The sequence below is a fragment of the Scyliorhinus torazame genome, chromosome 10, assembly GCF_047496885.1.
Source record: "Scyliorhinus torazame isolate Kashiwa2021f chromosome 10, sScyTor2.1, whole genome shotgun sequence".
Classification (NCBI taxonomy): Eukaryota; Metazoa; Chordata; class Chondrichthyes; order Carcharhiniformes; family Scyliorhinidae; genus Scyliorhinus; species Scyliorhinus torazame.
In genome coordinates, this window is record NC_092716.1 from 22,234,061 (window position 1) to 22,251,209 (window position 17,149).

Here is a 17,149-nt window from a genome sequence, read left to right on the forward strand (position 1 = left end):
TTATCAGCAAATCGAGGTTTATTGCAAAACCCAGGTCAAAATCATCAAACAGAAGAAATTATAATAAAATCTTAAACTCTAACACAAACTAAGTCTATTCAGGAAGTACTATAACGGACACAACGTAAAATCTTATTGTTACACAATTTTAGCAATGGCACAAAACACAAATCAAGTCCCCTGCCTCAAAGCCTCAACCACTATCAAGGTCAAGGGAGTTTCGCACGCTGCTGCAGGGTACTTACGGTCACAGGCTGCGAGAGGTCAAGTCGAAGGTGGCGAGGTCAAGCCAAGAGACCCTCAATCGAAACACAGCCCCTTTTATATTGAATTGGTAAGGTTTAAAGTTCCCTCTGGTCCCGCCCCCTTTGAGCCGGGCAGGCCTGTCGACTTCCGGGGTTTCCTCCCATTTGCGTTGTATCGGTCCAAGTTTAAAGTTCCCGCTGGTCCCGCCCCCTTTGTGCCGGGCAGACCTGTCGACTTCCGGGTTCTCCTCGCAGGTCCGCTCCTTCCAGCCAGGCAGACCTGTCCCGATTTGAATTTGGCGCCGACTCCGCCCCCTCCACCCAGTGAGTTCCTGCCGGCGGCTCCTGTCAAGATTGGAGTACCTCCCCCAGGTCCGCCTCCAACTTGTTTTTTCCTACCGTTTAGCTTCAAGGGCTTTTCCAGCGCAATATACTGAGCCCAGACAGTCTGCTTTTTTAGATAACAAGGTTAAGCTCTCTTGTGAAGATTTTCAAAGTCTTCCATCTGCTCCGGAGGTCGCTGCTATTCTCACCTTGCTATGTTGATGGGGTGTTGATTGGATTCTGCTCTGGTGGAGGCCAAGTCATTTACATCTGCATGGGGCTATGACCATCCCATTGTCCTGCTTGCAGGCAGGCCCCCTGTGTATTCCCGTGCCCCTTTGTCTGTGTTTTAATCTTATCTAGTTGTCTGGCTCCTTCTTCCTTGTAGCTCCTGGGGGGGTGTTTGTAAATACCTATGCCCCTACTCGGCTCAGCGGACCAAGCCTGCTGGGAAATTTGGTTACGTTCTTTTGGCTGAAAAGTGTCCAGTTTACAGTCTCTGGGTTTTATTCCTGGGCAGTCCAAAAAGGGCCGGATTGCCCGAAAACCTTACAGTACCAATCCACACTCCAAGTCCACCTACCTTATTCCAGATGCTCCTTGCATTAAAATAGACACACTTCAACCCACCTTTCTGGCTGCCGGTACACTCCTGCGACCTTGATACCCTCCTCAGTACCTCACTACTCTCAACACTGGCTTCTGGACTACAGCTCGTTTTCCCATCCCCCTGACAAATTAGTTTAAACCCCCCCCCCCGAAGAGCCGTAGCAAATTTTCCTCCCAGGATATTGGTGCCCCTCTGGTTCAGGTGCAAACTGTCCTGTTTGTACAGGTCCCACCTTCCCCAGAATGTGCTCCAATTATCCACGGAACTGAACCCCTCCCTCCTACACCATCCCTGCAGCCACGTGTTTATCTGCACTCTCTTCCTGTTCCTCAACTCGCTAGCACATGGCACCGGCAACAAACCAGAGATGACAACATGGTTTGTCCTGGCTCTCAGCTTCCACCCTAGCTCCCTAAATTCCTGTTTTAAATCCCCGTCCCTACTCTTACCTGTGTCGTTGGTACCGATGTGTACCACAACTTGTGACCGTTCCCCCTCCCCCTTAAGGATTCTGAAAACACGGTCCGAGACGTCACCCGGGAGGCAACATACCATCCGTGAGTCTTTTTCGTTGCCACAGAACCGTCTATCTGTCCCTCTAACTATTGAGTCCCTAATAACTATTGCTCCTGCTCTCCCCCCTTCCCTTCTGAGCCACAGGGACAGACTCAGTGCTGGAGATCCGGTCACCGTGGCTTACCCCTGGTTTCAGTTGTTAAGTTTCCTTCAATTTTTTTAATGATTTGTTTTTCTATTAGGTCTTCCCTTCTTAAAAAGAAATAGCCCTATTGTTAGATGTTTTAGTTTGATGAATGCCATTTTTCTATGGTTTTGACAATCTCACCTCCCAAAGATCCTGTCGAAATTTCGGGTATATACATTTGCGAGCTTTGCCTGGAGGATGTTAGCTGTGCGGAGAGGCTGAATGAACTCGGACTGTTTTCATTGGAACGACGGAGGCTGAGGGACGACCTGATAGAGGTCAAAGAATTATGAGATGCATGGATAAAGTGGATGGGCAGGCACTCTTTCCCAGGGTGGAGGGGTCAGTCACCAGGGGGCATAGGTCTGTGGGGCAACGTTTAGAGGAGATGTGCGAGGCAGATTTTTTAACTCAGAGGGTGGTGAGTGCCTGGAACGTGCTGCTGGGGAGGCATCTTGACAAACACATAGATAGGATGGGTATAGAGGGATACAGCACTAGGAATTGCTGAGGGTTTGGGCCATGGGTGGTATCATGACCGGTACAGGTTGGAGGGCTGAAGGGCCTGTTCCTATGCTGTATTGTTCTTTGTTCTTTGATAGGAGGGAAACCTAGTGATTCCTTCTTGCTTAATTCAAAGAGTCATTCAATGAAGGGAAGTGACCACTCCCAACAGGAGAGAAGGGGAACATAAGCAGATGCCAAGAGATCTTTTCTTCCCATGTACTTAATGATCTGTTGAGCTGCTCGCAGAAAAATACTTTTCACTGTACCTCGGTACACGTGACAATAAACAAATCCAATCCAATCCAATCTGCAGTGGTTAATGAGCAGGTTATTTATGAAGGCCTCGATTTCTCAAGCTCACCCCTCAACTGAGGTGTGGTGATTCTCTGGTTAAACCACCACCAGTCTGCTCCCTCTCAAAAGAGGAGAGCAGCCTATGGTCCTCGGAGATGATTGACGACTTGCACTTTTCTCCGAGCATGTGTCGGACCTCATTCTGTTCCAGAGATTGCATGGTCACTTTCATCACAGTGTTACATTGTGTAAAAATCGATGAAAGAACGCACAAATATCTGGACCAACTCAAACATTCATTGAACATGACACATGCTTTGCAGAGGGGGTTAAATGCCCCTTTTATTTAGTGATATGTTTAGGGATTTGACTGCTGTGTATCACCTCCTCCACAATTCCATCCCACCCACCCCGACACCGGGGAGAAGAGTATATTTTGCCCTAACTATTAAATAATCTTTGAATACGGCTAATTAACATTTCCCTTTTATCCTCCCCTCCTCCTTTCAAAGTCAGCAGTCTCCAAGACATTGTGGTTGATAGGACTATCAAACTCACTGAATCGTCTGTCGATACCTAGGACCAGGATGAGGCCCATTTAGCCCATTGAGCCTTTCCTGCCCCTCAATGAGAGTAGCTAACTTCATGTATCCCTTAATAACTTTGGTTAACAAAAAACAGCAATCCCAATTTTCACTGTGGACGGCAGGGTGGCACAGTGGTTAGCATTACTGCCTCACGGCACCAGGGATCCAGGTTCCATTCCGAGCTCAGGTGACTGTGTGGAGTTTGCACATTCTCTCTGTGTCTGCATGGGCTTCCTCCGGATTCTCTGTTTTCCTCCCACAGCCCAATGATGTGCAGCTTAGGTGGATTTGCCCTACTAAAATTGTCTCTTCGTGTCCCAACGGTTAGGTGGTGTTATGGGGATGGGACATGCGAGTGGGCCTAGGAATGGTGCTCTTTCAGAGGGTCGGTGCAGACTCAATGGCCTCCCGCACTGTAGTGATTCTATGAGTCTATGAAAATGTATTCTCTAATCTTCCTCAGATAATGGGGCTGGTGCCCATGGACTAGAAGCTTGCAAATGTTGCACTTTCATTCAAAAAATAAGGCCCTGTAAGGGTAAACCCAGGAACTATAGACCAGTCAGTTTAATATTGGTAGCATGAATAATTCGGGACAAAATTAACAGTCACTTAGACAAGTGCGGGATACTTAAGAAAAAACAGCATAGATTTGATAAAGACAAATCATATTCAACTAGCTTGACAGAGTTTTTCTGATGAGGTAACAGGGATGGTTGATAAGGGTACTGTGGTTGATGTGGTGCACATGACTTCCAAAGGGTGTTTGATAAAATTCCACATAACTTGTCAGCAACTAGCCTGAAGCTTGTGCCATCAAAGGAAGAGTGGCAGCATTGGATATGAAGTTGGTTCAGTGACGGGAAACAGATTGGTGATAGCGGTTGGTTTTTCCGTCTGGAGGAGGATATACAGTGGGATTCCCCAGGGATTGGGATTGGGCCCACTACCTTTCCTGATCTATTTTAACGGCCTGGACTTGGGTATGAAGGGCACAATTTCAAAATTTTGTGGATGATGCAAAACTTGGAATGGTGAGCTGTGAGGAGGATGGCGAAAGACTTCAAGAGGACAGAAGTTGGTGGAATGGGTGGGTGAGATGTTGGACGAAATTTAATGCCAAGAGGTGTGAAGGGAACATTTTGGATGGAAGAAGAAAGCGAGGCAATGGGAAATAAAGCCTACAATTCTAAACAGGGCACAGCAGCTGAGAGACCCCGGACACATGGGTTTCATCCGGGTGCTCCGGTTTCCCCCCACAGTCCAAAGATGTGCAGGTTAGGTGGATTGGTCGTGATCAATTTCCCCAAAGTGTCCAAAGGTTAGTGGGGTTATAGGGCTACAGGAGTGGGGAAGGAGAATGGTTTTAGTTGGGGTGCTCTTTTGGAGGGTCGGTGCTGACTCGATGGGCTGAATGGTCTCCCTCTGCACTGTACGGGCTCTATGTTCTATGATATGTGCACCAATCATCAAAGGTTGCAGGTCAGGTTGAGGAAGTGGTTTAGAAAAACGTAACGGACCCTGGCTTTATAGATAGTCAAATAGTCTCTAAAAACAAAAAAATTATGATGGACATTTATGAAAGTCTGTTTTGGTCCATACAGGAGTATTATGTCCAATTCTGCACACAGCAATATACATTGAACATACAGTGCAGAAGGAGGCCATTCGGCCCATCGAGTCTGCACCGACAACTCAAGCCCTCACTTCCCCCCTATCCCCGTAACCCAGTAACCCCTCCTAAACTTTTTTGGTCACTAAGGGCAATTTATCATGGCCAATCCACTTAACCCGCACGTCCTTGGACTGTGGGAGGAAACCGGAGCACCCGGAGGAAACCCATGCAGACACGGGGAGAACGTGCAGACTCCACACAGACAGTGACCCAGCAGGGAATCGAACCTGGGACCCTGGTGCTGTGAAGCCACAGTGCTAATCACTTGTGCTACTGTGCTGCCCACTTTCAGAAGGATGTATAGGCTTTAGAGAGGGTGCAGAAGAGATTTAATGAGAGTGGTTGCAGGGATGATGGACCTAAGTCACGTGGATAGATTGGAGATGCTGTCGTTCTTCTTCGAGAACAGAAAGTTGAGAGAAAATTCATAAAGGTGTTTAAAATCTTGAGCGGCTTAGGCAGAATGGATAGACAAAAAGAGGATGCAAATTTAAAGTGATTGGAAAAGGAACCATCAGGGATATTGAGGAAAACTCTTTTATGCAGTGAGTGCTTTAGGGACTGGAATGTGCTGCCTGAGAGAGTGGTGGAGGCAGATTCAACCTGGGCTTTCGAAAGGGATAAGAAAGTAAAGAGCAAAAAAAAAAGCAGTGCTACGAGGAAAAGGTGGGAACTAGCTGGGTTGTCCTTGCAGTGAACTGGCATTGCCGAGATGGGCTGAATGTCCTTCTTCTGCACTACAGCCACTCTCTGATTCTATGAAATGTTTGGGTTGGCCGAGATAGTTTTAATCATTTCGTTTCCAGAAGCACTTGGACAATAATATTGCCAAGTGGGCTCTGCTCTCCGTCAGTAATTAACAACTCATTTTCTAATTTTCGCGTATTGCTGGTAACCATCATCACTGAGATCCTGTAACTCTTCAACTTCATCTTCCTCCTCTTCCTCGTCATCTGACTCGTCTTCCTGAAAATGAGCGTGAAGAACTCTTGGGGGAGTCCGGAGCTGCAACAACATTGAGTATGGAAGTAAATCACAAAAAGCAACCCATGAGAAGAAAATGCAGACTAGAGTTCGGTGGTTCAAGCACAAATGCCTTAAGATTACATTTGCGCAAGTATTGACATTCAAAATCTGAATGCCTTTATTTAAAAATACATGTCCTGTTATTTTAAACATTTGAAAATAAATGATTTGAATTTTACATTTGCGGGTTATTCTAATGTCTGCCCAGTGTAACTCAAAAGCCAAAGAATTTGGTAGATGGGAGCACAGTAGCACATTGGGTAGCACTGTTGCTTCACAGCGCCAGGGTCCCAGATTCGATTCCCGACTTGGATCACTATCTGTGCGGAGTCTGCACATTCTCCTCATGTCTGCGTGGGTTTCCTCCGGGTGCTCCGATTTCCTCCCACAAGTCCCGAAAGACGTGCTGTTAGGTGAATTGGACATTCTGAATTCTCCCTCTGTGTACCCGAACAGGCGCCGGAGTGTGGTGGCTAGGGGATTTTCACAGTAACTTCATTGCAGTGTTAATATAATATAATGTAATGTAAGCCTACTTGTGACAATAAAGATTATTATTATTATTAGATGCCCAATTGATTCCTCATTTTTATTTTTATTTTTTTTAATTACATTTTTCAGTTAAGGGGCAATTTAGCGTGGCCAATCCACCTACCTTGCACATCCTTGGGTTGTGGGGGTGAGATCCACCCCAGACACGGGGAGAATGTGCAAACTCCACACGGACAGTGATCCGGGGCCAGAATCGAACCCGGGTCATCGCTATGAGATACCAGTGCTAACCACTGCGCCACCATGCCGCCCTGCAATTGATTCCTTATAACTGAAATCACACGCAGAGTTCAGTATACAGGAAGTTGCCACTAACTGTATTTGTAAATAATGTTGATCTTTTTCTACATTGGCCAGATTCCACAAAGATCTAGCAGTGTCTGTGGCAAGGATTTCCCCTTTCCTGGCACCAAGTCAAGGAAATGGCCGGGCATCCAACCATAGTGATGTTATCAAGCAACCAATCACATTGAAGTATTCTCATGGAGGGCAAAGCATGAATTGAAATGCGCTAAATCTTTCACTTTTAATCAAAAATTTAGAAGTGCCAAAATAGGCAATTGGCGCACACAGTGGGATGAAGGTGAGCATTGAAATATTACAAATTTTTAAAAAATAAAATTTTGAAGTGTGAATCTTTTATCATCAGGGAAGAATCTCACACTCCAAAAATATAAAATGAGTTTTCCAGAGGCTAAATAAAAAAATTCAACTACGAATGCAACCAGGTGTACTTTGTCAAGGAATTTTAGAGCGATACAATTTTCTGTCAGTTCAGTGATATATTTGATTATAATTGGGGGGGTGGGTGTTGTCATGCTATGCAGACACACACACAATGATATACAGACAAGCAGCTAATGGACACAGAGAACAGGATATGACCAATAAGCAGGCAGGACACTCAGGGGTGGGATCTGACTATAAAAGACACGAGGCACTCACACTCCGCCTCTTTCCACGGATGAACATCTAGAGAGTCAGTCAAGGGTGTTGTTACAATCTCACACCTCCACCACGTGGCTAAGAGCTAGTCTGGTTCAGTCAGACCGAGTAATCACACTTAAGTTAACAGAGAGTCGAACTCACAGAGAACTGTGCTAACTGTGCTATTAGTTCAATAAACTGATTGAACTAACTTCAAGGTCTGGAGTATCTTTCTGATCTAAGCTGCATCCAGTTGCAGCCAGTGTTAGACCAGTGTACCTTACACGACAGGTGTGTGTGTGTGAGGGGGGGGGGCTGCTGGGGCTTGAACTTTCTGGAGACGCGTTGAATCACGGACAGCAACGCCTGAACTTTCACGTTTAACTGTACATGTGCAAACTCCAGAAGTTGCTGCCAGGTTCAGAGAAGTAATGATGGAAAGTACTGACAGATTGTCCATCCCTTTACTCTTGCTTAATCTAAGCTTCTTGTGTTCTATTTGGTATCATCGAATCTCCCATTTCGTTCAGCAAATTATCTGAAAAACAAATGCTACGAGGTTTGTGAAGAAACACTGACAGAATTGGGTATATGTTTATTCAAAGGAAATGCAGGTCTCTAAGCTCTCTGTCTCTTTTTGCACAATGCAATCGCCAGGCAATGACCATCTCCAACAAAAGAGAAACAAACCATCTCCCCATGATATTCACTGGCATTACCATTGCTGAAAACCACACCATTTACCAGAAATTGAATTGACCTAACTATATAAATACTGTGGCGGCAAGAGCAGGTCAGAGGCTGTGAATTCTGCAGAGGGTTACTCACCTCCTGATTTCCCCAAAGCCTGACAACCATCTACAAAGCACAAGTCAGGAGTGTGATGGAATACTCTCCATTTGCCTGGACGCGTGAAGCTCCAATAATGCTCAAGAGGTTGGACACCATTCAAGACAAAGCAGCCCACTTGATCAACAGCCCATCCACCATATTGAACATTCACTCCATCCATCACCTGCACACGATGGCAGCCATGTGTACCATATACTGCAGCAACTCATTGAGGCTCCGTCGATAGCACCTTCCAACGCCCCACCCTCCACCACCGAGAAGGACAAGGGCAACAGATGCACGGAAACAGCACCACCTGCAAGTTCCCCTTCCAGCTACGCACCACCCTGACTTGGAATATAGCGCCGATCCTTCACTGTCACAGAGTCAAAATCCTGGGACTCCCTCCCTAACAGCACTGTGGGTGTACCTACACCACGAGGAATGCAGAGGTTCAAGAAATGGCACATCGCCACTTTCTAAAGGATAATTCAAGATCGGCAATGAATGCTAGCCTAGCCAGTGACACTCACATCCTGTAAAAGAACAAATTGAAAAAACCCAAATCCCACTAGCTGGTGCAGACTTGGTGGGTGAAATCCTTCTGCAGTCAATTCTATGATTAACACTTGGTCTTTCTCATCTTATAGGTTGGTTCTGATTACTTGAAGGGACAAGAGAGAAATTTTCCAGTGTAATTTTTACCTTGTTCCTGTTGGACTTTTTTCTCTCTCTTCTTGCCTCTCCCAGGCGTTTACCTGGCTGCGGGAGGGAGAGAGTGAAATAAGTGTTTAGTCCTGAAGCTGCTGCCAACATGGCCTGTTGCAGGCTTGATGGGCCCGCTGATGTTTTCGCACCTGTCATTTTTAAATGTTGATATGATTTTCATTCATTTCTTGCTGCGCTAAGTTACACTTGCCTGCCTGTGGTGATATTCCACTGCCAGTCGGTTAACTAGGAAGAACAGGTTGAAATATTCCTTTACCTGACTGCCTGGAGAAGGCTGCAAGCTTGAACTGCTGTGGGACTGAGATGGGCGAGCGTCATTCTCAAATTCACTGATGCAGATCTTTGACCTGAAAGCCTGTGGGTGAAAACAATTCACATACAACAGGTTAAAGAAAGAATTGAAAGCGACAATGGGGCGTTGTGGAGGTCTTTGGAAAAGGCTCGAGGGGCTGAATGGTCTCCCTGCGATCCTATGGTGAGCCGCGTGCCCGCTTGCTCCCAGCTGCTGGACTGAAGTGACTTTGGAAATGAGGAGGGGAAGAATAATCTTACCCAACCCATACGATCGGTACATCCCTTAGGCAACTAGAGGACAGTGCTAATTGTAAAGGTATTAAGGTTGAATGGAATGGCAGTAAGCGGACACGCAAAGGTTAACGTTAACAAACAGGAAGGTGAAGATTTGCCAGCTCTGAATGTGAATTCCTAGAATTCTGTGGCTTTCAAGTAGCCAGAAATGCTGACTTTGGGGGGCTGGATTCTCCGATTCTGAGGAAATGCTGACTTCGGGGGGCTGGATTCTCCGATTCTGAGGAAATGCTGACTTTGGGGGGCTGGATTCTCCGATTCTGAGGAAATGCTGACTTTGGGGAGCTGGATTCTCCGATTCTGAGGAAATGCTGACTTCGGGGGGCTGGATTCTCCGATTCTGAGGAAATGCTGACTTTGGGGAGCTGGATTCTCCGATTCAGAGGAAATGCTGACTTCGGGGGGCTGGATTCTCCGATTCTGAGGAAATGCTGACTTCGGGGGGCTGGATTCTCCGATTCAGAGGAAATGCTGACTTTGGGGAGCTGGATTCTCCGATTCAGAGGAAATGCTGACTTCGGGGGGCTGGATTCTCCGATTCTGAGGAAATGCTGACTTTGGGGGGCTGGATTCTCCGATTCTGAGGAAATGCTGACTTCGGGGGGCTGGATTCTCCGATTCTGAGGAAATGCTGACTTCAGGGGGCTGGATTCTCCGATTCTGAGGAAATACTGACTTTGGGGGGCTGGATTCTCCGATTCTGAGGAAATGCTGACTTTGGGGGGCTGGATTCTCCGATTCTGAGGAAATGCTGACTTCGGGGGGCTGCAGCGGCTGCGCAGTGCAACATGGCGGCGGCCCTCGCGGACCCGGACCGCAAAATAGTCCCCCCTTTCGGCTGGCTCACGTGCCCCCGACCACCCCCCACAGTGCTCCCAGCCTTCCAGCCGCGCGATACTTGGCAACATGCCGTTCGCTGGTGGCAGGATTATCTGATCCCGTCACTATCAATGGGAATTCCCATTGAAGCCACCTCAAGCCGCCGGTAAACCCACGGCAGAGGGTGCACTGCAGGTGGGACCAGAGAATTCCACCAGCGTAAATAGCAGGAGCAGGCGGGGCTGGTTTAGCACAGGGCTAAATCACTGGCTTTGAAAGCAGGCCAGCAGCACGGTTCAATTCCCATACCAGCCTCCCTGAACAGGTGCCGGAATATGGCCACTAGGGCTTTTCACAGTAACTTCCTTTGAAGCCTACTTGTGCCAATAAGCGATTTTCAAATTTCAATTTTTAAAAAAATTCTGGACGTTGATTTTAAATTTCTCATATTTTCTTTCAAATCCCTCCACGGTCTCACCCCTTCCTAGCTCTAGAATTCTCTCCAGTTCCACAACCCTGTGAGAGTTATCAGTGTTCCTCTCATTCTAGCCTCTTGCGCATTCTTGATTTTAGTCGCCCCACCATTGGTGGCCGTATCTCCATTTGCCTAGGCCTGGGCCTTTGACTTAAAGGTCCCAATGCTGGTTTGTTCAATGTTTTTTGAAACATGTAAATCTTCTCCTGAGTTTATCTTCATTCATATAGCGAAGGAAAGGAAAACTTTGAATGCGAACACACTCGCCTCGATTGCATGTTAAATCCTTTCCAAAATGATATTTTCTATTTTCATCATTTCATGGGATATGGACGTCACTGGCAAGGCAAGCATTCGTTGCTCATTCCTAATTGCCCTTGAACTGAGCGAGGCCATTTCAGAGGTTGGTTATGAGTCAGCCACATTGCTGTGGATCTGGAGTCACCTGTGGGCCAGACCGAGTAAGGATGGCCGATTTCTTTCTTCAAAGAACATTAAGTAAATCAAATGGGTCTTTCTGTCAATGGGTCTTTCTGTCAATTGATGATGATTTCATTGTCACCATCACTTTCAATTCTAGATTTGATCATTGGATTAAAATGTTAACCCAACTCCCGAGAGCATAAGTCTAAGACTCTGGATTACTAGAGATGTTACCACTATGCTACCGTCTATGCTACCATGGGGCAGCACGGTAGCACAAGTGATTAGCACTGTGGCTTCACAGCGCCAGGGTCCCAGGTTCAATTCCCTGCTGGGTCACTGTCTGTGCAGAATCTGCACGTTCTCCCCGTGGGATGGAGTTTAAGACTAGGGAGGTTCTGCTGCAATTGCAAAGGTGTTAGTGAGGCCACACCTGGAGTATTGTGTTCAGTTTTGTTCTCCTTACTTGAGAAAGGACGTACTGGCACTGGAGGGTGTGCAGAGGAGATTCACTAGGTTAATCCCAGACCTGAAGGGGTTGGATTACGAGGAGAGGTTGAGTAGACTGGGACTGTACTCTTTGGAATTTAGAAGGATGAGGGGCGATCTTATAGAAACATATAAGATTATGAAGGGAATAGATAGGATAGATGCGGGCAGGTTGTATCCACTGGCGGGTGAAAGCAGAACGAGGGGGCATAGCCTCAAAATAAGGGATTTAGGACTGAGTTTAGGAGGAACTTCTTCACCCAAAGGGTTGTGAATCTATGGAATTCCTTGCCCAGTGAAGCAGTAGAGGCTCCTTCATTCAATGTTTTTAAGATAAAGACAGATAGTTTTTTGAAGAATAAAGAGATTAAAGAATAAAGGTGCTTGGGCCGGAAAGTGGAGCTGAGTCCACAAAAGATCAGCCATGATCTCATTGAATGGTGGAGCAGGCTTGAGGGGCCAGATGGCCTACTCCTGCTCCTAGTTCTTATGATCTGCGTGGGTTTCCTCCGGGTGCTCCGGTTTTCTCCCACAGTCCAAAGATGTGCAGCTTCGGTGGATTGGCCATGATAAATTGCCCTTAGTGACCAAAAATGGATTAAGAGGGGTTATTGGATTACGGGGTTAGGGTGGAAATGAGGGCTAAAGTGGGTCGGTGCAGACTCGATGGGCCGAATGGCCTCCTTCTGCACTGTATGTTCTATGTCCCCCCCCAGTTTCAAATTTCAATCATCACAAGCATTGCCTAGCTGTAGGACATCAATTCACACACTTGAGAAAGTGCTCATCGCCACCAAGCCTTGTGGTGAGAGAAATGTAAAACAAGGTGTGAACGGTGCCACAGTACTTACTGTAGATTCCTGGCAGCAGGATTACTTCACTACTCCTTGTTTTGTCTCCCACTCTTTTCAGCCTCGACAATACCCTGGTCTACGAGCGTTTGCCTTTCATCTAGATGTTTCATTTATTTTTTGAAAAAGGTGCCTTTAAAATCCTAGTCAGCACAGTGGGCTAAACAGCTGGCTTGTAATGCAGAACAAGACCAGCAGCGCGGGTTGAATTCCTGTACCGGCCTCTGCGAACAGGAGCCGGGATGTGGCGACTAGGGGCTTTTCACAGTAACTTCATTGAAGCCTTACTTGTGACAATAAGCGATTATTATTAGCCTATATTTCCTGCAAAGCTGGCTGCTGGATGTTTTCTGACAGGGGATAAACACAAGTTACTTCCATTCATACCGCCATATCCTTCTCTTCATCAAAGTTGTTCAGGTGTTGGAAGGCATTCGTGTACATCTCAAGGGCTTTGGAATGGAATATCATCTCGACTGTCACAAAGTTTGAGAAAATGGCCTGGGAATAAAAAAGAAAGAAAATTATCTGAGTTTTGCAAAGGGAGTCAGGATCCAGTGACCAGGTGCTGACTCCTTCAGTTTCAATCATGGACTATCACAAGACCCCCGTTCTCTTGCTGGATTGGGCTCCCTTTGAGAATTGCAACAGGTTGCAAATGCTTTTACAGAGAAACCTACATGCAAGGTCAATAAAGCATGATAGCGCAAAGGATGAAATGAGAGGAGGTAACTAAGGGAGCGGTGCTTTGGTGTCACACAGCTTTAGGTTTTAAAGACCTAAATATCATTGGATGAGGGAGGGTGGGGAGTGTTTCAGTTCGAAGTCCTTGATGGGTTGAGTTAATTTTATGGTTTCCTGGGATGTGGACATCGCCGGCTGGGCAGTATTTGTTGCCCTTCCCTAATTGCCCTTGAACTGAGTGGCTTGAGAGGCGATTGCAGAGGACGGGTAAGAGCCGCCCACTTTGTTGTTGGCCTGGAGTCACATGTAGGCCAGGCCAGGTAAGGACAGCAGATCTCTTTTCCCAAAGGGGCATTACTGAACCAGATGCGTTTTCACAACAATCAATAATGGTTCCATGGTCCCGGTTACTGAGACTCTTTCATTCCAGATTTTTCCTTTAATTAAAAGATTCCACCATTTTCTTCTGCGGTGGGATTTGAACTGGTTCCCAGAGGATTAGCCTAAGTTCTACTAAGATCACCAACCTGGGACATTGCCACTACGCCACTGGTTCATAGAATCATAGAATTTACAGTGCAGAAGGAGGCCATTCAGCCCATCGAGTCTGCACCGGCTCTAAGAAAGAGCACCTTACTTAAACCCATACCTCCACCCTGTCCCCATAATCCAGCAACCCCATCTAACCGAAGGGCAATTTAGCATGACCAATTCACCTAACCTGCACATCTTTGGACTGTGGGAAGAAACCGGAGCACCCGGGGGAAACCCATGTAGACACGGGGAGAGCGTGCAAACTCTGCACAGACAGTGACCCAAGTTAGGAATCGAACCTGGGACCCTGGAGCTGTGGAACAACTGTGCTAAGCACTGCGTTAAGCACTGCGTTACCGTGCCGCCCAGGTTCAAGTAGTAGCCTGGAGAAGGCTTTGAAACTCAGAACAGTGTGAGGCAGGGAATGGTCTGAAAGAAAGGCAGGAAAGCGAGACATCATTTATGAGTAAAGAGGTCAGTTCCGATCTTCATACCTTAATGTCCTTCAATTTTTGCTGCTGAAATTTGAAAATGATCTCCTCCAGCTGATGTGTGGTGTGGTTGACATCGACTGAAGCCTTCTGAACATTGGCTTCAGCCTGCGGAAGAAACAACACTCTCATTCAGACAGACATGTTCATTTGAAGGACACAAATAAACTTTGTGCAGATTAACTTTTGTATGGAAGGAACACCGCACGCCAAGGGGTGACATGCAAAAAGATGTTTCACTGAAATTAAGTAGGCTAGCCATAACTTCTCTTAAAGGCGCACAAAAGATCATGCCTTGTTGCATTGTTTCAATGTAACCAAGTTGCTGCAGTACAATCTCTTCGCTTTTTGGGTCCGTTGCGTGTTGAAACTGGATCATGTAGTTTTTGAAACTATTTTCAAAAAATACAACATCAAAGAGAAAGATATTAGAATGAGCATCAGGTCTGAGGGCAATGTTACTAACTCTTGGTTGATAGTCACAAGCACAACCTATGTCTTTCTCATTCGAGAAAACTGCACCATGATATGACAGGGCAAAGGTCTACGCTCCTGCTTTCAGATCAGCCAGGATCTACCTGAGTTTAACTCGGAAGGGCTGAATGGCCTACTGTTACTCCAACCCTCCAAAGTCACACTAATGTCAGAACTATGTTGTGACGTCTGAGAGATCTCTCACAATGGATGCAACATGCTGTGCTTGGGGACAATTGAATAGTCAAGCAAAGGGCATCAAGGATAACCGTTTGGAGCAGTGCTTTAAACACTAGGGGCGGGATTCTCCGGTCACCCGGAAGCGTGCTTCTTGGCAGCGTGCCATTCACTGGTGGTGGCATTCTCTCTTCCTGCTGCTTGTCCATTGATTTCCCTTTGAAGCCAGCCACTGGGGAACCCACGGGAGGGCTGCACTGCCAGTGGGAAAAGAGAATCCCAATGGCCGGGGAATTCTGACCTAGATCTGGAACCCATGGTCGAATTCAGTTGGGAGGAATGAGATGACATTTCCCCCTGTTTAATGGCCATGGTGGGCCAGAATCTTGGAACGCCTTCCTCAATAGAACCTCACTACATGCACTCCAGCGATTCAACAGGATAGTGTTTTGACTATCCAAAATGTTCCTACTTCCTTCATAATGGATTCCAACAATTTCTCAATGACAGACTTTAAATGCCCTCTGAAATGGAAAGTGGGCCCAGCCAACGAGGCCCAATCCTGTGAACAAATTTAAAAAACAATAAAGTAAGGACCAACTCTTGGCGTTAGTTGACCCCACAGATTCCGGAAGAAGTTCAGAAAATTTAATTCCATTCCAGACGGGTTCCTTAACAAGTTCACAAGGCAGACCATTACCTTCTCAAGGGGTTCTAATGATGTACAATAAATGCTGGTCTTGCTGGTGTTGCCCATTTTCCCAGAATTTTTTTTTAAAGTTCCATGTTAAGTTGACTTATGCCTTTTAGCCCAGTTCCCCATGGGCATGGGATCGCAATGCCAAACTGTTCCCAATTCAGTATTAGCTGCCACTAGTCTAAGCCCTGATTCACCTTATTCAGGGGACAGTGTTGTGAGAAATGGATAAGCTGCGGTGCATTGATTCAACCTGAAGTAATCAGACACACTGCACACCCTCGGACTGCACAATCCGAATTCAATCGAGTCACACATCTGAACAGAATTATTGGGCCGAAACTTGCTGGGGGAAATGTAATCATGTTATTGTGTAATATTTGGAATTTTTAATTTTGTTTGAACCCTTACTTTGGACATGAAGAAAGTTGTTTAAACAATTTCAGGAGCCCAATGGTCAGATTATGTAATTGTAGAATGACACACTCACGCTGTAAAATAGAATCTATTGTGTGACTCTTTTGATAATAATCTTTATTGTCACAAGTAGACTTCCATTAACACTGCAATTAAGTTACTGTGAAAAGCCTCTGGTCGCCATATTCCAGCACCTGTTCAGGTATGCAGAGGGAGAATTCAGAATGCCCAATTCAGCTGACAGCCCGTCTTTCGGGACTTGTGGAAGGAAACCGGAGCACCCGGAGGAAACCCACGCAGACCCGGGGAGAACGTGCAGACTCCACACAGACAGTGACCCAAGCCGGGAATCGAACCTGGGACCCTGGCTCTGTGAAGCAACAGTGCAACCCACTGTGCTACGTGCTGCCAGAATAACACTTCTAACACTGAGAAAGCCCATTAGAGCAATCCCTTACAGGGGCAGCAGATACTGCATATAGTTATAATGGATCTTCATTGCTCCATGGACCAAGCTTAAAATATTTAGGGTGGGAATTCCCAAGCAACAGGTGGCCCTCCATTGGCCGTTGGCATGATCTTCAGACGGTTCAGGCCGTAGTGTCCTGGCCAATATTTAATCCATGTTTTAGATTCCCTGACCAGTGGTACCAATCTCACATAGTATACCCTGTCAAATCCCTTCAGAATTTTGTATGATTCAATTAAATTGCCTCTCATTCTTCGAAACACCACAGAATATAGGCCCAATGTTCCAACCCAAAATGTTGTAAAGATGTACTTTCAGAGTCTTCAGGCACGATTCACCCAAAAAATGGCTAAGGGCACGATCCACCGGCCACGCTGCTCCAGAAAAGCAGCTCGCTGCAGCACAGCGTGGCCAATTAAAGCCGGGAGACCCTGCTTCCAGAATCTATCGGGCTTGCAACGCCTGGTGAGATGCAACGCGACCTCGCGAGGCGTTGCAATGCGAATCCTGCCCACAATGGGCGGGATCACATTTTGGCAAATCTGCATATA

General features: G+C 46.5%; 1 protein-coding gene across 1 annotated transcript in view; it reads right to left on the reverse strand.

Moving 5' to 3' along the window:
- The window catches only part of LOC140430399 (CBY1-interacting BAR domain-containing protein 2-like), a 45,047-nt gene continuing 27,898 nt past the window's right edge, over window positions 1-17,149 (reverse strand). The window contains exons 6-9 of the mRNA XM_072517859.1: window positions 14,368-14,472; window positions 13,043-13,156; window positions 9,267-9,365; window positions 1-5,950 (exon numbers count right to left, since the gene is read on the reverse strand). Of these exons, the coding sequence (XP_072373960.1) occupies window positions 5,810-5,950; window positions 9,267-9,365; window positions 13,043-13,156; window positions 14,368-14,472 (459 nt within the window). The 3' untranslated portion in view covers window positions 1-5,809. The remainder of the gene's footprint in view (window positions 5,951-9,266; window positions 9,366-13,042; window positions 13,157-14,367; window positions 14,473-17,149) is intronic.